The sequence below is a fragment of the Phoca vitulina genome, unplaced genomic scaffold, assembly GCF_004348235.1.
Source record: "Phoca vitulina isolate PV1807 unplaced genomic scaffold, GSC_HSeal_1.0 scaffold2, whole genome shotgun sequence".
Classification (NCBI taxonomy): domain Eukaryota; kingdom Metazoa; phylum Chordata; class Mammalia; order Carnivora; family Phocidae; genus Phoca; species Phoca vitulina.
In genome coordinates, this window is record NW_022589705.1 from 70,961,917 (window position 1) to 70,984,636 (window position 22,720).

The 22,720-nt window shown below is 44.7% G+C and overlaps 1 protein-coding gene across 38 annotated transcripts in view; it reads right to left on the bottom strand.

The window, feature by feature from the left end:
* Positions 1–22,720, bottom strand: part of MACF1 (microtubule actin crosslinking factor 1) — a 335,178-nt gene continuing 312,458 nt past the window's right edge. For 18 of the 38 annotated variants that reach the window (XM_032432513.1, XM_032432494.1, XM_032432505.1 and 15 more), the window contains 13 exons: positions 21,472–21,592; positions 20,644–20,807; positions 20,101–20,115; positions 19,138–19,300; positions 17,702–17,856; positions 16,788–16,862; positions 15,623–15,640; positions 12,534–12,651; positions 11,660–11,728; positions 5,453–5,664; positions 4,837–4,947; positions 2,270–2,399; positions 1–1,460 (listed from right to left, as the gene is read on the bottom strand). In XM_032432513.1, the coding sequence (XP_032288404.1) occupies positions 1,204–1,460; positions 2,270–2,399; positions 4,837–4,947; positions 5,453–5,664; positions 11,660–11,728; positions 12,534–12,651; positions 15,623–15,640; positions 16,788–16,862; positions 17,702–17,856; positions 19,138–19,300; positions 20,101–20,115; positions 20,644–20,807; positions 21,472–21,592 (1,608 nt within the window). In that variant the 3' untranslated portion in view covers positions 1–1,203. The remainder of the gene's footprint in view (positions 1,461–2,269; positions 2,400–4,836; positions 4,948–5,452; positions 5,665–11,659; positions 11,729–12,533; positions 12,652–15,622; positions 15,641–16,787; positions 16,863–17,701; positions 17,857–19,137; positions 19,301–20,100; positions 20,116–20,643; positions 20,808–21,471; positions 21,593–22,720) is intronic. The other 20 variants (XM_032432605.1, XM_032432597.1, XM_032432567.1 and 17 more) reach the window with 13 other exon arrangements.

Below are 22,720 nucleotides of genomic sequence, written 5' to 3' on the forward strand. Positions count from 1 at the left end.
TTACTGCAAGCAATTTTAATACAAAAGTGTGTCTTGTTTTTAAACAGTTCATTGGTAGAGCTTCAGTTTCTGCCTCAATTAAAACCAATTGAGATAATCACACAGCAACATGGTCGGAGCTGAAGAGGAACAGCAGCTAAAAAACAGGAGCCCCAGACAGCCCCTCTTCATGGTCACTTGGTCAGTTGACTTTATTACTCACAAAAAAAGACGGAAGCAAACGGGACTTGTTAACAGGTGTGCTGGTGAACTCCTTTAAAGGACGAGCAAGTGTTTGTTTTATGTCCACGTTTTCAGAATAGGCTCGTGGAATTCATTCCTCAGTTTGTGGGAAGTTGATCGACCATTTAAATAAATAGCAAAAATGCAGATAAACAAATCTGTAATTCACAGTGCCACCAAGGAGTCTCCCCTTGCCAAGGGCCTGGGTCCCGGTGAGCACAGGAGTTATTGGTGGCCGGGCTGGATAGGAAGTTACAAACCAGGACTCTTAAAAACCCCAATGTTCTGACGTCTTCTGAACATATTTACCCCTGAATTCTAGCAGCTATTTGTCCTTTAAACACCCAGTACTGAGACAGTATTCAAAGTATTGCAATGAACTCCTTTTGCTGATCATGTGCAAACATTACCAGAGGAGGTTCCCTCTCTTCAGCTAAAATCACACAGTATTAAAAACACCGGAAAAAGCGATTAGAAGTGCCCTCCCCTCAGTTCTTGCTAATTGAGGTGTCTGTGATTTACAAAAAAAAAAGAGTTCCTTAAACACTGGAGGATTCTTATTTTTTTAATATAATTTATCTTGCTGGGACAGCAAGTCGAGTTTATAAAGAAGATGCATTTAGGAATAATCCTAAAAGATAAAGCAGGTTTACAACCCTGCACCGCGCAGAAACCCTATTTAGAGGCGCCTTTTTTTTTTTTTTTTAATACACATTCTCATCTTGACCTTCTCACTTGTTTTTCTCAAATATTTCATTTCTGGGCCCCATCCATTACAGGGTTACCAGGAGGCAAATTTTATCTACATAAATATTCACATGAAAATAGTAACTTACAAAAAGAAAAAAAATAAGGCAGCTTCATAACACAATTATTCTTTTACACTTTTAACAATATAACTTCTCCTGTTCAGAATAAATATACACCCAATGTACGGAGCAGGCTTCAAAGTGGAGAGAGGCTTGGGGTGCTTGTGCAGCGTTACCGCTTGGGACCCGGAGTCCTGGGGGAGGCAGTGGCGGTCTTCTTGGACATGGTGGGGATTTTGGAAGGCTTGCTGAGCCCTCTCCTGGAGCTGCCCTGGCCCCCCGCAGCGCTGCTCTCCGAAGTGTCTGAACAAGCGGACTGTGTCTCTAAAAGGTCAAAGTCCGAGGCATCGCTCCCGCGCCGGCTACTGGCCCGACTCCCGGCCCGGCTCCCGGCCCGACTCCCAGGGCGACTGGCTGACTTTTTAGGGTCTGGAATTGGAGAATAAAGCAGCAGACTTAATGAGAGACAACATGAGGGGCGGCGAAAACAAGTGACCAGAGGTCAGGGCTCTGACTCTAATACCACCTGATAGTCTGTGTGACCCTGGGGCGAATCAGAGCCTTTCTGGACCCACTATGTCCTCATCTACATGGCAGTTGCCTGAAACCTTTTCTGGCTTTGTGATTCTGCTTGAGAAGCTTGCCTCCTGAGGATCAGAAGCCAGCTTCTCTCAGCAGCACAAGTGACCTCGTGTGGCCCCCGGGGGGGTGGGGGTCGGGGATGGGCCAAAAGAGGGCCAGAAATGAGGCCAATTCCTAGGTTCCCATGAGGAACATCAACAGGTGAACAGCTGTGATCTTTCCCTGACTTTCTCAACTTGCCAGCAGTTATCATAAATACAGAGTATTGGAAAAATTACTAGCAAACTGCCAGTCCCAAAACTGAGTGGCCTTCTCAGGAAGGCCCACTTCAGGACGCCCCTCCTGCCTTCTACATTCTCTCAAATATGGTCATTCCAGATCCAGAACAGGGCGCCCGGCCTTAGCCACGGAAGCCTCTGCTCTCAGAAGGCAGGGCTATGGCTAGCTACAGTGGTGGAAGGGAAAGGAAAGAGCCGCACGGAATCTGCAGGGCTCTCTGGACATCACACCTAGTGCTGCTCTCATTACTTGCTCCTTGGAGAGCAGGGAGGCATTGCCCAGAGGCTGCTGGTCCCCAATTCTTAGCCTGGCCACTCCCCCCCCTTTCACCCCAAAGCCTATGGCCGGGTGGTGGTGGTGGTGGGGCAGGTCCTTACCTGCCCGATTCGTTTTGGCACCTGTGGAGGCTGGGGAAGAGCTATTGCTAGTATCACCAGCAAGGGATGTTCGACTAGAGTGAAAAGTTGGTGTTGGTCGTTTCAACTTGCTGCCTGTTGATGGAATAACCTTAAAAAAAATTTAAAAGATCGTATTTACTAGGTAGAATTTCTGAAATTCAATTTTAAAAGGTCTACTTAAGCCTCCTCACATCTAATCGACTGGAAAGCAAATTAAAAGTCCAGGAAAACAAAGATTTATTTTGAAAGTGTCCTAGGTCATATATTTTAATAATTCCACCCCACAAAAGGTCTCATGTTCCAATTTAAAATGTCACAATGTTTTTTAAACTTCTACTTGAAATTTACTGACAAATTTTGTTACTGACAAATTTCCACTAAAAAATGGCCAAAAAAAAAAAAAAAATCCAAATAATCCCAAATGTCAAAGTGTTGGGGTTAAAAATTTGAAAGATGGGTTCTAGCCCTAAATATTTAGTATGGAGATGCAAAGATCACCCCAAACACTCTCACTAGATGTGTGCATGCAGAAACTTTAGTCAAGCCAAGATCTGTCTATTTCTTCACTGGAAAAAAATGCAGATAACCACACTCCCTCTTGTTCAATTCACTGGGCCACCCCGTATTTGCGTGGCTCACTCCCTCATTTCCTTCGGGTGTCGTGGCTGGAACAGCCGATCAGAGAGGTCTTGCTGCACTACTAAAGTGATACCCACCTTGCTCTTCTCCCCTGTTCAGGACTTGGCGCTCCTACCCTTGTTTGCAGCCTTGCCTGCATTCAAGTCTAAGCTCCACAAAAACAGGGAGTTTGTTTTGTTCACGGTCACATCCTCAGCACCTAAAACAGTGTCTGGCACAGAGCACGGGCTCAACAAAAACTTGCTGAATGAACAAATCATGTGTAGAAGCACTTCCTAGTGGAAAAAGAGCTGCTGGATAGATATACATTATTACTGCTACCGGGAGGAGCAACATTTCCCACTTGAGTGTTTTTTTTTTTTTTTGCCTTTTTTTTTTAAAAGATAGTAGTAGACTTAATCTGGAGAAGGAACATTTTAAATACCACTCATGCCACAAACACACTGTTCTAATTTTTCTTTGAAATCAATTGTGTAAACTGTTTTCCAGGACCTTTAAGATGTTCATATAAATGGAAAGAGTAAAGCAACCTGTTTCATTGTGTTTCTTGTATTTCTTCAATTTAGAAAGAAAAAGCAGAAGCGGCAGAAAGTGATCAACATTCACGCACGAACCCTCCTGGCCCACACAGGAGGAAGAGCACCAGTTTCAGAAGCTACCGCTCGTGCGCACGGCCATGGCCGCCGGGAAGACCGCAGCCCCGGAGCCCCTGGGCTGGGAGTCCACATCAGGACGCGGCCTGTACAATACCCACAGGTAAGGGAAGGTGAAACCTCGAAATGAACAAAACGAAAGGTACAACCTTAAGACAAAACAAAAAGGATGGTCTATTCGAATCCTGTGAGTATTTTGTACTTCATAATTAAAACATTTAAAATTTTAGAACTTTTGAGACTTTCATGAAACTGGAGCCATCAAGGAAGAAGAAAAGCAAGATAAGCATGTTGAGTGTTGGGGTTCTGGTGGCAATAGGTCCCCAGGTCATGTTCTGAACCGGACAGATTTCTGAACTAGAGGTTTAGCTTGGAGCGGATGAATCCCAAAGCAGCAGCCCATTCACAGGCACCGGCTTCTTAACATTTCCCGCTTTCTCGGGCTAAAGCTTTGCATGACTGAAGGCAGTGCTATCTCTTCAGGCCCAAGAATCCAGTATTTCCCAGCAGGAGCTAGAATGCAAATCTTCCTGCTATCAGACAAGCCACTGGCCCGTGATTGGTTTCTGAAACACTGCTCTTCCAAAAATGCTTTGGGCATTTTAATGACTGCACTCAAACATGCTTAACTGCCAGTGTGTGTATATCAGATCAAGGCTTCGGACACCCAAGTGACGAGGCCAAGAGATTCAGAAGTTCAAAACTGAGCTTCAGAGCAGTGTCCACTGATAGTGGGCTTGGCTGAAGTAGGCAGCACCCACGCCTCAGACCAGTCTGGGGATACCAACCACCCTGGGGATGTGGCTCAGGGCAGGGGACGCCAGCCACTCTTCTGTTCTAAGCAAAGATAGAACACGGCTGAACATGCACCACAGTTGAATTTCAAGTGTTCGTAACTCGTCTGGGTAGCTCATGTTTGGAGACTCCAAGAGGCCTGAGTTTTATAAATAATATCCATAAACAGATCACCAGGAATGATGACTGTTTATCCCTGGGAAAAAACATCATTCTCAAGACTGTTAGCAAGCTGTTCAACAATCCGGTTTTAGGCATCTCTTATTTATCTCCAAGTTTGGTGAGTCCGAGTTAGAAACCCCTGAAAAACACCTGACTAGACAAATCAGCTGTGAGAGCAAGCACCACAGAGATGGAAAAGAGCATGGACTCGTGTCAGGAAGAGTAGCCGATCAAGGTCTGGGCATTAGCGAGGGCCTCGTCTTGACTGTGTCCTTAGTCAGCAAAACCATACTCTACCTCGGGGCTGGGCAGCTGGAGGTCAGGATAATGGCTGTCCCTGCCAGAGGGGCCAGCTTTACTGTTTACCAACCAGGGTTTGTCATAACAGCGAGAGGACTGAAGTGGAGTCTGCGAAATGGAAATCCAAAGGGAAGGACGGGGACAATTGAAAATGGAACAGTAAGGAAGCAAACTGGGAACATGAAAAATAAATAGAAAACCCTGAATCTTAAATAAACAGAAAACAAAACAAAATGGGCATCAGTTCAACAGGATAAAAGGGACCAGGCAGAGAGGCAACGGCATTCTTCACAAGCAACCCATCAAAACAGACAGACTTCTCCGTTAGCATCTAACGCCTGGATTTCCAAATTAGCAACTCTGGGTGGAAAATATGTGGCAAAAAGTGTTTCTGACTTAACGGTCTGAGTTCATATTTTAATAAACGTCCTTCAGAGTAAAATCCTAAGGGTCCTGTTATCTACTGGGGCCTGGAAAGGCTGGTGTAGGTAGAGCTTGGTCTGTAGGTCCTCCCGCTCCTCTCCTGGCTGGAGGTGCACAGAGGCTACACTCAACAACAACCCCCTGTAAATCGGGACCAAGGAAGGAGGCCGCGAGCCAGGGCAGTCCCTACCTTGGGGCCACTGGCGGGGGTGGCGGGAGAAGACGGCATGGACGTGCAGCTGTGGTTGCTCTGACTGGCGCTGGAGCTGGAGCGGGTCGGCGAAGCAGCCCGGGAAGACGGCTTGGACCTTCGACCCCGTGACCGGAAAGGCGTCATTCCCTGGGATGCCCCCTCGGGTAGGATGAATTTCTCTCTAAGTTCGATGTTAGTTCTACCTCGTGCTAAAAAAAGGAATAAACGCACACATACAATGTCACTGAATCTTACAAAATGTATCTTTGATGGTCACACAGCTGCTTGACCCCATGACCACAGTTACATAGGCTACAGGTTTAGTACCCTCTGTGGAGTCTTTTGAAGTAGAGATAAATTCACGATCTGTCAGTCTGTCGTGACTCTTACCCAGAGCAGACAGTTAACTAGTAAAGCCCCTTGGTTTGAACTTTATATATAAAATACCATGCCATTCTGTGGTAATGATCTTGCCCTGCCGCTGTCCCCTGGGGCAAGCACACCATACGTAACTTGTCAAAGAAAGCAGATGCAGCAGTGCACAAACCTCTGACATTAAAATCAAAACTCCTCTTTTCTCTCTCATAGTACATGTGTACTTTTTGCTCAGATTTTGCAGGATACATGGTAACTAAATAGTGGAGAAAAGAAATCATTGAAATCAACATTGTCCAGACACTTCTATTTGAATTCAGTTGATAATAATCCTAAGGGAAGGGGTCCAGGAACTCAGGACAGTAAAAAGATCAGGATAAAATCATTAAGAAGTAAACATGTGGGAGGAGAGAGAGAAAGATCAAGACCATGCACTAAACTTGTTGGTGAGAAATGTTAAGTCAAAAACTGAAAGCAACAAGAAGCCGAAGGGACGACGGCAAGTGGGAGGAATGTCACAGTGGAAACAATCTGGAAACTGCTCTGAAGGCCAATAGGTGTTGTCCTAATGGCTTTCTGCAGCTCTAAGACCAGAACTTAAAATTTGGATTTGGTCAGAAGATTCCAAGGATGGCCAACATAAATGTTAAATGTGAAAGACACTACTAATTTAAAAGAAATAATTCCTCTGGAATATGTCCTTAAATTATTTCTCACCAAAAGGTGTTACTGTCATCCATGCTGCACTGTTTACTTTTTAGACTACACTAGATAGATCTGAACAAACACGACCACTGGTGAAACTCAGAAAAATGGAATCAATCATTTGTCGTTCTTTTCTAAGTAAGATTTTTCACTCTGGCCAAGAACCACGACTCTAGCAGATCTGAGGTACCTATGCCCACCCCCTCTTCTGCCCAACCCTGCATGTCCTCAAGGGAACCGAGTTATCTTGGTAGAGTCAGATTTTAAATAAAGTTGCATGGGTGTCCAAGCAGGGTAGTTCCAAATTCCTAAATAAAATTCTTCTCAATATACTATATTGACATAACATATCCAAGTGTCCGGTTAAAAGGGCTGATGTGGATATCACAACCAGAGTGACAGTCTAGGCTCAGCGAACAACCAGGTCTTCCTGCTCCAGGCCTCAGTTTCCTTAGGCTGATCCCAATGTCCGGGTGGTCTGAATGCTAAGCTGTTTCCTTCCTCCTCAGGCCCCAACAGAATGTGCCCCTCACAGCTCATTCCCTGGTCCTGGGTTCTCTACTCATCCATTTTCTGGACTTCAGTGCTTTCGTCTGTGTCTACACTAATGATTCTCCAAGAGAACTTCCTTCAGCACTAACATAGGCACTTCAGTAAGACTTTCCATCACTAGTAACTATGGATTCAGGACTTACACTTATTTATCTTGTGTTTGCTAATGTGCCCAGCCTAACGGTGGGCACACAGCAAAAGCACTAAGTTAACAGTGATGAATGAAAATCATGACTCAGCTGAGGGTTCACCCCAAAAGAGCTGCTTGTGACCCTGAGCTATACCGAACTTCAGATATGCAGTTTAAACCTAGTAAACATTTAATAGTTTACCTCTGTGCCAACCCTCCCAGATAAGAACAACACAGTGATACAAGAGGAAGACTCTGAAATGGCATCTCAGATGAGGGCCATGGCGTTTAACATGTCACGATATAACAACATCACGCTCCCCATATGCACTGCACCGTTTGCAGAGTGTGACACATGCAGTAGGGCACTAGACTGTCACCAGTGACTGGTCAGCGTCCCTGTCACAGACAAAGGACCTGAAGCACTCACAGAGGCTGAAGTCAAGGAGAGCCGTGGTAGGGCTGGGACTAGAACCGATGTCTCCCACCTGAGCTCTCTTCCCACCCCCCGGCTCCTCATACCCTCACCTACACTAGTGGCTCTCCACCTGCCCCCTACCCCACCCAGGCTCCCATCCCCACCACGCCACCCCAATCACCCTGGCAAATTATTACTGATAACTTTAAACTGTACAAAAGTTGAAATATATGGAAAAGTACAAAGAGACTGAAAATTCCTTAATCTGACAACCTAAGGGCCATCACTATTAAAATGTTCGTGTGTCTTTATTCTTGTGCACAACTGTGTATATATATTCTTAAATACAAGAACATCAGGAACATTCCTCCATGCTTGACAGATCTTGCATAATTTCAACTATCTGCAAAGTGTTATTTCATCATATAGACGTCAATTTTTTTTTTTTTAAAGATTTTATTTATTTGACAGAGAGAGCGAGAGAGCACAAGCAGGGGGAACAGTAGAGGGAGAGGGAGAAGCAGGCTCCCCGCCAAGCAGGGAGCCTGATGCGGGGCTCGATACCAGGACCCTGAGATCATGACCTGAGCCGAAGGCAGACGCTTAACCATCTGAGCCACCCAGGCGCCCCTAGACGTCAATTTATTTAACTAACTCTATGTTGTATTTTTAATTTCCTTACAATTTTTAAAACACTGCATACAATGTCACAAGTAGTGACAAACTACTTGTAAAATGTTTTTGTGCATATCAGTGATGATTTCCTTAAGATAAATTTCTACAAGTGGATTTTCTGAGAATGGATGCACATGAGATTTCTGATATTTGTCAGTTGATCCCCCAAATTTTATACCAATGTACACTCTCCAAAATAATGTATGAGTATACTGAATTTACTTCACCCTGGCTAATGCTCTATTATTAAGAATGTGTGTGCACACATTTATGTATACAGGTAAAACTCTTCTGATAATCTGACACCTCTCTGCTGTTGTAATTTGCACGCAGGGGGATTACTAACTGCTCTCTTCTTGAAAAAATCTCTTCCCTTGGCTCCAGGACACCTGCTCTCCTTCTTCTCCTCCTTCCCCCCCATCCTTAGACACTGATGTTCCCCTGGTTCTGTTCACAGTCCTGTTCTCCCTCTTAGACTTTGAACCTGGTGGTGACGAGTTCACCCATCTGACTTCATTACCGTCATATGGTCATGCCTGACTCCCAACTGTATCCCCTGCTCAGACCCCTGCCTGGATGTCAGACCTGATATCCAACGACTGAATAGACATGATCAGAGCCAGAGACTGGGGAGTCAACAAAGGTCCCTTCCTCCTGATGGCAGTTTGTTCTACTGATTGTATCTTCTAAAGCTTCTCGAATACCCAGAGCATTCCCACACCCCCCCGCACCCCCTTACCCTTATGTGATTCATGGAGCATCTCCTCCACCCTGGATGGCTGTAACAGGCTTCCAACTGGTCTCATTTCTCATCTCATCCCCCAAAATGGAATTTCTAAATAAAAACCTGGTAATTCTGAATGGCTCAAAATCCTTCCCTGGTCTTCCACTGTTTACAGCAGAGTTTCCCAATCTAAGGTTTTTGAGGGGGTTCCTACAAAAAGAGTTCAATAAATACTAACCCCCCCGCCCTGCCTGGGGAGATCTCGAATGCAATCAACATTTTGTAAGCTCTGGGAAGTCCTACAGTAAAGAAATTTTCTTAGCTTTAACCCAGTGTCTTCCAAAAGCACCTGACCATGATTTTTTGAAGATCACGTCTTGGAGGCCAGGCCCTGAAGGCAACCATTTCAGTTTTTCAACACCAAAGAGGCCACCATTTTCTAAGGAACTCAGGCTGGCCACGTGATGTTGGTTAGTTACAACTGAGTTCTCAGCTGTATTTAACGGGTACAGAGTTTCAGTTTTATAAGACGAAAAGAGCTCCATGGATGTGTGATGGTAGCACAACCACTGAACAGAACACTTCAAAATGGTTAAGATGGTAAATTTTATGTTATGTGTATTTTACCACAATAAAAAAAAAGAAAGAAAAACAATCAGTTCTCAGTCAAATTGTCTTCCAAATCTTCATAAATGAAGTTTTCTAGATCTTCACTTATTTGGGGGAACTAAATCATCCAATGCTCAAAAACACACCTTAGATAAAGGTGGACCTATTCCTTAGGCATTGTTTTCATCACCATCCAAACCATCATGATCTCCTTTGCCATGGATGAATTCAGAAACTGAAACCTCCAATTTTTGGCAGCGTCATGAACCTACCTAGTTGAGTATTTTCACTTAACACATTTGGCTAGAGCACTGTGCAGTCTGATCTATCTCTTGCCTTCTGAAACAGCTGTGTGGAAGGAGGCAACAAATGATCACACACGTTGGTACAATACTGTCATCAACTGTGTTCTAGCTTCGGTCTAACATTCTCTGCGGTCCAGACAGCCAAGGAAATGCAACACAAACGAATACAGAATCTCCCCCAAGCAGTGCTTCTAGAAGCCACATGAATCCTCACAGAATCCTAGACAGCTTCAGGGAACCCTTCTCTTCGTGATGTCCACGCTCTCCCCAGTCACTTCATACATCCACCCCAGCCCTTAAGTGTTCACCGCCTCGGGCAACTTTGTATTTTATTACAAGTACTCATCCTGCCACTGGTAGACTTATGACATCTAAGACTGCTGGGCAGTTCCAGACTCTGCCATCAGGGGAATTGAGAGGATTCCTGGGTGCTAGGAGGGCACTCCTGGAGAGGCACAGAGGAAAGCCTTACCTTGTTTGCTCCCAGGGATGCTGAAAAGGCTACTATGTTCCATAGAGAATAGGTACTAGATGGCCCTCCCAAACTTCCTGGGGGGAACTCCAGTGTTTAGCTAGTAACATAAGGACAAAGCAAGCAGGGTAGCCCTTGGCCATCAGCACAAAGTTACTGTCAACGGAGCAAGTACAGCAGGCAGCAAACAGGCATCCGGATTCCAAATGTCACATGCAGCATCTCTTCTGTTTGTCTGCTTAGTCCAGTCATACAGGACAGAGAAAATAAAACCTTACTAACAGATTTGCAAAAGAATAATGCCGTTTTACTGAGTTATGGTTAAAATAATATATATGGCTCCTGTTCCTGATCTAAAACAATGAAAGAGGACTTTTATTTCAAGGAAATTAGTTTGCAATATAGTAACTTCTAAAACTGATTAAACCCTTTGAAGTTTTTATCCAAACAGATGCTTTCAAAATTCACTGTATTTTTTACACACACACACACACACACACACACACTAATGAAAATTACTTTTGTTTACTGGAGTAAATGCAGAATGACATTTAAAATAACAGAAGCTATGGCATATCTGAATTCATGTGAGAACTGCACCCTTTAGCTCTAAACACTTCAAAATAAGACTATAAATCACTTCCAAAGAAGTTATGTAACTGTACTGTAAACATGTTTGCCAGGTTTATAAATATGCCTTACCAAGTAAATTACGCAGGCTGAACCAGCAATCCACACATAAAAAGGGGTGGTGGTGGGTATGTCAGCCTCTGAGACGCAGGGCACCTTGACCAGGAGCACAGACTTGAGAGCCACACTAGTCTTGGATTGGAATCCTGTCTCTGCCATTTATTAGTTGTCTGTCCTTAGGTAAGCTGTTTAACTTCTCTGTACTTTAATTTCCTATTCTGTAAAATGGCGGCAATAACAGAATCTATACCTCACAGAAGTGTAAATGTGTTATTATTTCTAAATTGCTTGTAACAGCATGTGGCACCTAAAAAATTATGTAAGTATTGGTTAAATACATAGAAACTCTAACAAATTCCACGGGTACTGTTTCAACAGAAGTGTTCTATGCTCTGTCAACCTCTAATAGTTAGAAAAGCTACGGCTTGGCTGTTTGAAAGCATTCGTGAAGGCAGCAGGTACCACAGAGCCAAGAGGTGCTATAGTTGAAGCAAAGCCATTCTCAACGGGCTGGGGTGTAGGTAAGGGGGACAAAGCTGAAAAGCCAACCTATGGGAGACTGACTGGAAATCGAAGAGCTGGAATCAGAGCGCTTTATTTTACTCCCAGGATGGTGAACTAGAATAAAAAAAAAAAATAAAGAAACACAAAGAAACAGAGACAGCAGGAAAGGCAGAAACCGGTCAAGAAAGACAAACTGGCAGACAGTGGGGGGGGTTCCTGTGTACCCACATGTAGCTCGGCTAACAGGAAAAAGGAAAGGACGCAGTTGAGGAGGATTCAGGCACCGGAACTCGCTCACCTGGCCTTGCGGCAGCCCTCACACCTGCAGCTCCAGGCGCCAGCATTCATACTCCAGTCCCCTCTTCTTCTGCCGTGGGCCCGGCATGCCTGCCCTTCAGGTTTTATAACCCTTGGTCTTGCTTCGGTGATCAGCTCTCTTGTAAGTGTCTGGGCTCACTGCTAGGTGTTCTTTATCCCCTCTCCCGGCCGAGGGAGATGCCCCAGTCCTTCCCTGAACGGGAGGGGCCCAACACCCTCCCTGGGTTTCCAGCAAAGGAGTTACAGGCAGAGGGATCTGGAGCACTAACCAGGAACCTCAAAGGCTTCATTAGGCTCCTTTCTAGGCTAGTGCTAACTGAACACCTTTCAAACTGAAACATCTGAAGACACCAATAAATTCCTAATTCTTGTGACTGTGTCCCTCAAAACCTGTCTCCCCTGATGGCATCAACCTCTCTTGCTTTCTCTTCCTGGTCTACTTGGGCACCCCCAAGTTCTAATCTGTGCTGGTAGAGCGATATCTGGGCGGCTTAACAAAATAAAAACCAAACAGACCCACTACTGACACTTTGTGTAAGCAGGAAAGATCAGTGAAGAGGGCATACCTTATGTGTAATTCATGCTCAGGAAGGTTCCTTACCTCGGCAGGGGTCATTTTTCACTAAAAATTCATCCAGGGCCATCCATCCTCCACCAACTCGGACCATCACGGTGCTGCGCAGGATGCGGACCAGCCGCAGCTGCTGGGAGTCCCCGAACTGCAGGACCAAGGGGAGAGTGATGAGTGAGTGTGCCTTAGAGCAGGCCGAGGCCTTCTTCCCAGAGCAGACTGTATTCAGACGAGACAAATGATAATTTGACAGTTTGGGGAGAATTTTAACTATTTGGCATTTTTCACAAAAGAATTTAGAATATCGAAAAGCTGAGATATCAAGGTAAAACTGGTGTCGATATTCTTTCTATTGGGACAAAGTTAACTTTTGGTGGTCACACCCCCTCCCCCTGCACCAAAAGGGGGAGGGCAGAGGATAGACAAACGTTAGCTCACCTCAATTCTTTTAAACATTCTGCCCAAATTAAAACCCAGAAGTAAAATTGTTATGTCAGTTTGCTTTCACAAAAGGTAGATATAAAGTGGATGTCAACTTCTGAATACAGTATGCTCAAAAGGTAAATGGAGAACAGCAAATACTATGTCAAGCCTTAAGGAAACCCTTGCAAGCATCAATATTATTACAAGCTTAGAAGGAAATTTGATTTTCCACACAAGGTTTTCAGAAATAAGCCCTCGGTGTTCTCTAATTGTGATGTCACCAAGCAGAAAGTTTCTCCAGCTGAGCAAATGACTATGGCATTTATACTAAAATTTAGTAGAAAAAATTAAAATTGTAATCTACCATGCTAATTATAAATAGTATTCAACAATCATTTTGGGATATTAAAACAAGCATGACTTTCTGATATTTATTCTTTCTTTTTTCTTTAACATCCCTGCTTCTCAGCTCTGTTAACATCTGTAGTTTCCCATTGCATAAATTACCCTCTTCCTAAAATAAGGTAAGAGGCAACAAAAGGGAATCATTGCGGAGATCCCAAAACAAAAATCAAACATTTGTTGGAGAAACAGCATTCCTAAAATTATTTAATTCAAGGAGAATGTTGGGGTACGGGGTGGAGTGAAGGGACTAATTAGTTAATTACGATTTCTCAACTTACAAAGGAGAACCATAACTTTGAAACAAGGCACAAAAACTGAAAATGCCAGAAAAGATGTTTGACAAGGACACATAACCCACCTCCCTCAAAACTCATGTATTTGTGGTAATTCTCTGTATTCCTCTGTACTGGGTCAAGTGTGCTGTTTATAGAGGCAGCAAGGTGACCGGAAAAAACACCACCCCCTCCCCAGTCCTTCACTTTGAAAATGAAAAGAGTCAACATCTCTCATCTCCCGCAGCTATTAGGGTTTTATATAGAGTGACCACAGCAACAGCATGGTGTAGTATGACAAGCACTGAAGTGGGTGCCCAGAGATGTGAGGGAATAAACGTCCTGTCCCGGGAAGGAAGCTGCCCCTTTGGCCCCTGAGGGTGCCTCCCTCAGAAGCTGGCCCAATAGAGAAAATGGGAAGGCCCTGTGGGAGAGGTTGAGAATTCTGCCACGCCCAAGAGCAGGGACGGCCCGAGTCACTCAAGTCACTCGGGGTTCTCTGTGGATTGGTGAAGAGAGGGAGGAAATCAGGGCCTCTATGTCCTCCACAGTAAATCAGGAAGGGACTCCAAGAAGTACTTTACCCTAATGTCACTGTGTCCTGTAGTTTATGTGTCTGTCAGCTCTTAGAATTACTCCACTTAACTCATTCCTTTTTTCTCCTTAACTTCTTACTAAAGCCCCCTCTGGAAGATTCTAACTTGTTTCTGCTGAGCTGTAGGGAAAAGGAGGCTTGATCCAAGCCAGCAGCTGAAGCGGCTGGGGGCGTCGAGGCCAGAGTGAGAGCAGAAGGGGCTACCGCAGCCCTAAAACTGGGGACCCGTGCGAACCTGGCAGAGCTGGGCTGTCAGTGAGAATGTCTCAGGGTAATTTCGGTTTCCTTAACTGGAAAATCCCTCACGGTGACCCGGGTTCCCGCAGTGGCTCTGACACCAGCTGTGTGACTGTCAGCATGGGCGCCTTCAGGTCTCAGGTGCCTCAGGCACAAAACGAGCCCCGTGACTCTGTTCCAACATTGGAACTAACTCGTCCGACCCTCTGCCAGTCAGCGGAGCATCGGACAGGACATCAGTGCCACTTCAGAGGACGCCTGGGCCCCACATGCAGGTATTAGGAAAGAGGCACAGCTTTGAGGCATGTCTCGGCACTGTGCTGCAATATTTTAAACCCTCTTTGTCCTGGTCTTTCGTTTCTATCCTCTGTTCTTCCCACTGGCCCAGAATGTTACTGTGGTGAATGATTATGGCAGTGCCCGGGACTTAACACTGATTGAGGGCCTCAAATCAACTGTTAGTGTTTCTGATTTCACATCACAAGACAGACTTTACCCATGCAACTTCCTTCCATTTGAAGACACAGGACCCCAGAGCCCTCAAAAAGATCTATAAGGTTAGAATTACCAAGTGGAGTCAAAAGCATTCAATCTTTTCTTGCAAGTCTAATTTGATCCCTTAGATTCTGGCTAGCTGGACATAATCAGCAAATTTCAGGCTATGACCAAATCATGATTGTTATACTGCGGTTCTCAGGCAACTTATAATTATAGAATACTATAAATAAATATTATAAATATAAGTAAATAAGGTATCTGAACAGACTGAGTACTTAAGTACCCCAAGACTTTTTGATTTCGTGTACGCTATGAAATTTGTGTTATCTGTCAAAAGACAGAACTGTGCTGTCTGCTATTCTGATTTCCTATTCTAAAAAGAAGTGGGATGGATTGATACTGTAGCTTCAAACTCCCCTGAACCAGTCCAGCATAATACGGTCTTTAGCCAATCTAATTTTGGATGGAAAATTTCATCTCCTTAAAAAAAAAAACAAACATATCTCGCTGCTGCTGCTGCTAAGACAGCTTTATAATATTAGCCCTGTTAGCAGTTTCTCCACTTGGTAAGACAACCAGATGTGACCCAGGCATGCTTCAGATCATGTCCTCTCCCCACAGCAAAGAACAGGCAGCATGGGCTACACAGACCATTTCCACCGAGGAGGACGTTGCAAGGCACACTGTACCTGATTGCCGAGGAAGAACTACAGACAAAAGAGTAAAGGATGGAGGAAATGGAAGGAAAAAAAGAGAACATTTTGTCAAATTAACACTAAGGAATGAAAATCATGCAATCACGTTACCAGTCTTCAAGCATATTCTCCGAGAGCTCCTGCCACGGGGGCGTGGTTTTACAAATTATAGTAAGACCTAACTTTTCCACTCTACTAATTGCTCTTGTTAATGCATTTCTCTCACAATTAAAAAACAAAAAACAAGAAAATAAAAAGCAACAAAAACAAGCACAAGATTGCTTATGGTTTTATTTACTAAATGCCCTGGCCTGGATCCAAAGCAGAGTCACCCAACACTCCCCAGTTAAGAGCAGCCCAGGGCGATTTTGGTGTACTTTGAAGACATTTTGATGTACTAATGGAACCTAGATTTTCCTGTTTCTAACTCATGCAAATAACTGCACAATCTGAACCCTCTTTACCAATCCTAGGTTTTCTTTAGGACTTTAGAGAATCTGGCTAAGCTGCTAAATGTATTTTAGAAGTGCTGTTTCAGATCCCTTCTATCCCCTAACCCTGGTCCTAAAAGCAGCTAAAACACAGCATAATTCATGGTCAAATTATGTCCACAGCACAGCTTTCCAGGGAAGACTACTGAGCCTGGTGTCCCCTTAGTGCATCTAGGCTCTATTTGTAACCCAGCTCAGAGCAGACAGAGTATCCCTTGGGACCCTGACAGAGTTCCTCCAGACCTCTCTGAGCCTGGGAGCCACTCAGGCTCACAATGACCAGCACTTCGGGGTGATGGGTTAGTCTTCAGATAACCGGCACAGGTGGCACCATCTCCCTAAAGACTTTGGTCAGCCAAAAAGAGGACTTTGAAATGTCTCCTACACTGGAACTCAAGTACAAGCTACTGTTAGCTAAATACAGCACTATTTTTCAGGTGGAATTATGTAGGGCACTAAGCTTAGCCCAACAGGACACCTGACATTTGGAATCTACAGACATGAGGGCCAGAGAGAGACCGCATCTTCAGTCCCCCTGGCTCTGGTCCTCCCAGCATGGGCAGTGGGAAGGTGGGATCATCTGGTCTGCTGTGTGTCAGGCTGCTTTCATCTCTAAGGGCCACATGGGAGGAACCACCACCACAAAGGATTGGTTTTCTCTTCCTTACCCGATATTTATTCTCTCCAATCTGCTCCACCTGAAACCTTTTTGCACATTTACACTGAGCCACTTGTCTTGTGACCTATTGATTGTAAACAACAAAAAAAAGAAAAGCGTGAAGGTTAAAACAAGACTTCCTCTTCAGAGAAACAAATATTTTTACATGCAAGCAGAAAACTATTCATTATGTCTCTTTGAGGTATTTTAGGCTTTTGATACATGCATTTATCCTTTACTCCAAATTAATACATGTTACACATCTGCTTCCAAGTTCCTTCAGAGAAATGTGCTCATATGCATCAAAATCATATCAAATAAAGTGAATTAGAACTGACCTGAATTTCCACTGAGGAGCCTCTGAGTCCCAGAAGTCAGCCCTGGTGTATTCTGGGCCATACCCACGACCTGCCCCACTAATCTCTCCCTTTTCAGGATCAACAGATCCTAGGATTTCCGTGTGTTACTAATGAATTTGCTATTTTCAAGGTGATGGGTGCGATTTCCAATGTGAAAAAGTCCTTAACTAGGCAGAAAGCTTGGTGGGTATACACACCATCTTAAACATTACTTCACATTTTACTCTTTAAATGCTTCCTTTGAAGACCAGTCCCCCTGGATCCTGATGTGGGATGCCCAGGACTGAGAGAACAGTCTGTTCTAAGCAACATGGTACCTATGAACCAGGATGTGTGTGTAAGTTTGTGAACTTTGGAGGAACGAGAGAGATGTAACTCTTTTGAGTGAGAAATCATCTAGACTGAAAGAGCTCAACAGCCAGAGATCCTCTGGGGCATCATCCTCCAAATGGGGATCCCCAAACAGAACTCCAGATAATGATCTTATAAGTCACGGGGCTGACACGGCCATTGCGCCCAACCACTGTGGTCAAAAGTGTGCTCAAAATACAGTAATTTCCGGTACCTCATCTTCAATTTTATCTGCGTCGGTTGTTGGGCGATAAGCGTCCTTGTTGGGATGGAGAGCAGCCACGAATTCATAGTAATCAATGTAGCCATCTCCATCTCGGTCAAAAATGTCAGCGACGGCAGTCATCTCCAACTTGGTGGTAGGGAACTCTGGAGAAAAGTAATCACATTTGGAACATTAACTCAGGGCTTACTTGGGTTGCTGGAAGGCATGTAAATACTGCTTGAAAGAAGAAATATTTATGTTTTGCTTTTTTTCTGAAAAGCAATACATGTTCATTTAGAAGATATTAATGTTATAAAGAAAATTTTTTTTAGAAAGGTCACCTAGAGATACAGTACCCAAAGACTACTCACTGTTAAGTTTTTTGGTGTTTTTGCTTATAGACTCCCTCCTCCCCCATGTAATTAAAAAAACTAAACAGTATTTCAGATATACCAAAAGACATAATATTACAACTACCCATAGACCTACCATCCCATCCAACATAAGAATTTAGTTATCTACTCTTAACTACTGTTAGATACTTCGATGATTTCAGGATAGTGACAATTTGGAACAGGATGAAGTTTCTTCTATGTTTAGGTAACTGCCTTAGGTTCTCGACAAATTGCTTCCCAAAGGAAGTGTGAATATTTACAGTAGCCAGGGTGATTTATTAAAATGTAAATCAGATCTCTTAGGTGAAAACCTCTGGTGGTCTCCCCCTGTCCCACTGCCTCTAGAGTAAGAGGTCAGATCTGCTCCCTTTCCCAGGGCCTACCAGGCCATGCATGAACTGGCTGCTGCTGCTCCTTCCAACTTCATCTCTTACCACTCCCCTAGATCATGACACCCCACCCACGGTAATCTTTCTATCCCTAGAACATGCCAAGTTCGTGCCCACCTCAGTGCTTTGTATCTGCTGTTCCCTTTGCCTCTAACTCTTCCCTCAAATATCCCCTCTGCAGACAGGCCTGCCCTGGTCAGCCGGGTAAAGTAGCACAGCTGTGAGATGCTTTGTGATCCTGGCAAGTCACTTAACTACTTTATGCCTCAATTATTTTTCCTGCTAAAAATGAGATCATGTATTTTGTAAGCTGTTATACAGATGTCAGAAACTGGTATTACGAAAAATGTATTTTCTCAAACATTTTACTTAGAACCTCATCATTCACAAAGCTGGCTCCTTAACCTATACCTAAAACGGGTTTTACTTGCCACACTGTGTCAAACAAGACCTGTTTTGTTTTGTTTTGTTTTAATTCCCAGCAAAATGAGGTTCTTCTTTCCATCAAAATGATAGACCAATTTTAGTAATAAGCAGTTACATTACTTCTTAAGACTATAGCTTTAACTTCAGAAAGACTATTTAGCCAGAATATCACCTGCTTCCACCAAGTGCAAGGAATCCAGATGTGACCCATGTTTGAAACTATAAGTGAACTCACTGGATGCTAGAATGCCATCAATGAACTCCTGCCGTGTTATCTTCCCATCCTGGTCCTTGTCAATTCGCCGGAAGAAATCCATCACCCGAGATTTTTTGTGATTCATCCAACGCATATACTTTTTCCTCCAGACATCAAAGTCAAAGTTGGCAAATTCCTTCAACTAGACAGAAATCGTAGGTGTCAACAAGACTTACTATTTTGATCCTCAAACCTGCCCAGAGCATACCCGGACTTTCAGACATTCAGTAAAGCCATGCAGGCCTTCTGGAGGGGCATCAACAATGACTTCCATGTGTTGCCTCTTTGGTGAAGGCACAATCTGGGTCCTTCACTGAAAGCCATGTACATGAGCTGTGGTATAATGACGCAGTGCGAGAAACAGTAACTGAACGACCACCATGGAAAATACGGAGCACGGAGAACAAGAATGGGTGGAGCCAGCCTTGCTTTCCCTTTGCACTTTTTCAAAGGATCACCTTCTTAGATGTAAGGGAATGGATTCTATCCCAGAAGAGAAGTCCTTCGCACTCCTCACTTACGTGATTTTGATAAGAACTATGATCACACGGAGGCCCATGTCAGAAGGCTCATGTTTCCCATCATTTTCTGAGATGAGATCATTTGAGTTCTGGCTGGAAGCATTAAGAATCCAACCCTGCACGCAAGCATGTTTCTTTGGAATGGCACCAGAGGGGGCAAACTGCCCGTCTGACTTCCATGTGAAATATTTGGCTTTGGCAGACAACAGCAGGCCTGTGTGGCGGGCAAGGCGATGTTGAGCTGCTTGACTATGTCAGTGAGACAGACTCAGAATGGCTGACGCAGCGCAGCAGTTTTCCCCCTGGCCTTTCAAACTCCAAAGTTGGAAGGAATAGAGAAAAAAAGAAAAAGCCAAAACCCAAATATGCTTAAAACTCAACTGACCTACAGAAATAACAACAAAAAACACAGAACACTCACTTCCGGGCATAGCTGCTTTGATACGCACAAATAAAAAAAATATAAAAGGTATTAGAGGTTTGTTTTAGAAACTAGGAAGTGTAGCACTACATTTTTTAGGTTGGTTAATGACACTTCAAAATAGATTTGCTTTTCGTAATTAGTGAAGACTAGTGGAATAACAAAGTTACCCTTATTTCATAATTGCATAGCTTCTATCTTTACACGGAGGGCCCAATAATGGTCGTGACTGTGATGAGCTATGCACTCGGAGGTAACTTTGTGAAGTCATGCTCCTGATTCTTGACCACAGCCGGGTGCTGAGGAGGGTCGGGTCACAGGCCGGACCCCAGATGGACTGACTGGCTGCCTGCCTGCTTTCCCCAGCGAGGTGCTATGGCCCACCCTGTTGTGACCCCCGTGTGGCTTTCCGGCCGGGGGCCTGCAGGACAGAGCCCTGGCTCACACTGGTCTGTTTCCACTTCTACAGAAGCTGGTCATAAGAGGGCCTCAGAAGGTAAGAAGTCGCCTCCCTCCAGGGAAGGCTGCTTGGCAGGGCCTCACCTCCTCCAGTCGATCCAAGGCGTCGTTGAGCTTCCGCTGCCGCTCCAGCGCTAGGAGCCACACCTGCTGCCAGCGGGCGGACAGCTGGTTGACCCGTGGGTTTTTTGCTTCGGACTGTGAGAGGATTGGCATGGGAGGAGGTGTGGGCTGACTCAAGGACTTCCCTAAAAGGAAAAACAACCACGAGATTAGAAAAGCTGGTTTTGTCAGTTCACAAGGAGAAAGTGCCAGATGTGTTAACTCAGGACACCTTTCAAATGGTATCCAGTCAGTAAATGTGAGAAGCAGCCTGGGACCTGGCAATATTCCGGTATTAAGCATACTCATTTCAAAACTACTGCTCCTCCTCCCAGCCAAGAGGTATTTGTCTCATATCTTCCATTTATTCTGTCCTTTGCAAACTGAGGAAATGTCAGCTCAACCAAAAAAGCAATGGCTCTACAGGAGCTGATTTACCTGGTAACTAAGTCAGTGCAAACCAATGTAAACAGTTAGCGCTGACGGCCACAACAATGGAACGGCCCCTGCAAGAACAATCTGCTTGACCACTTTAAAATTCTATGCCAATCCAAGAAAATGGAATATAGTTACTATGTGGTGGTGTAAGAAAAGTGAGTTTGAAAAAAATATTTTTGTTTTGTTTTGTTTTAAAGTAGGCTCCACAGCCAATATGGGGCTTGATTTTACGACCCTGAGATCAAGAGTTGCATGCTCTACTGACTGAGCCAGCCAGGAGCCCCAAAAAGAAGTTTTTTGACAGGGATTTGGAAAGTGCTCATCTTCAAACAGCCAAATGAAACACCCTAACACAGGAGGCTAGAAACATACTGCTGCCACTGCGGGATTTCTCGATGAAAGGCGTGTGAGCAGGCTCTATGTTTTTCCTTTTGTAGGTCTTCGTGACCCGGTCCACGTCAGGCTGTTTGCGAGTCATCTCCTCCATAAACGTCTGTCAAACACAAATAACAGGGATCAGAGTTCAGCGTTTTCTTGGACTAAGATAGAATCCAGCACCTTCTTACTCGCAAAGCCCAAGCTCATGATGGAACAGATGCCTTTGTACACTATCTCATTCCTTTCAGGAAACACGGCTGAGCAAGGCACTTCATCAGATGCTGGAAACCTAAAGGGATCAGACATGGCTTCTGATTCCAAGGAGCTCACAGCTGAGTGAGGAAAATCAGGAAGTCAGTGCAATGAATGCCACCCAGGATGGCAAAAACAGACCGAGAATAAGCACCCCATAGGCCGAGGCGTCAAGGAGAGCTGCCTAGAGATGGGCTTGAGTGTAGTAGTGAGGGATGAAGAACTGGCCAAAGACTGGGTGGAGGGCAGTCCCAGCAGAAGGCACAGTGCAGAGAGATCCAGGGAGCCTGACAGTGTAGTGAGCCAGGGCCCTTCAGATCACTGGCTGAGCCCAAGATGCAATCAGAAGAACGGCAGGAGGGAGGGCTGGAGAGGTAGGCAGGAGAAAGATCCATTAAGGCCTTGTGTTTGGCTAAGGGACTGGGATTTTATTTGGAGAGCAATGGAGGGCAACTGAGTGATTTTTGATTCAGAGAAGAGACCTGAGGAGATCCTTACAGCTATGGTTCCTGCTTCAGTATAGAAGGCAGGTCATGGTGGGGGATGAGTTAGAATGCCATTGCAGTAACTGAGGCAAAACATGGGGAGGGCCTGAGCCAGGGCAGGAAAGACAGAACCAAGTGGTGTTCTGGAAGTAGGACAGCTAGAGCCCGGTGGCTGGCCAGATGTGGGGGGTGTAGGAAAGGCAGGCATCCCAGACACATCACAGAAGGTGGGTGGATGAGGAGGCAGGTTTGGAAGGGAGGGCGGGGTGCTACCTCTGGTTTATACATCTAGACTTCTGGAGATAATGGTACCGGAGATGAAGGAACAGATGTGAAAGGTTTGGATTATAGGTGGTGGCTGAAGCTGTTGGACTAGATAAGACCTCAGCAGTGTGAGAAGAGGGTCAAGAATGGAACTTAAGCAAACATAACACTAACAAGTAGAGAGAGGAAAAGGAATCAGCTGAGAAGACAGAGAAGGAATAGTCAGAGAGATGGGAGAAAAA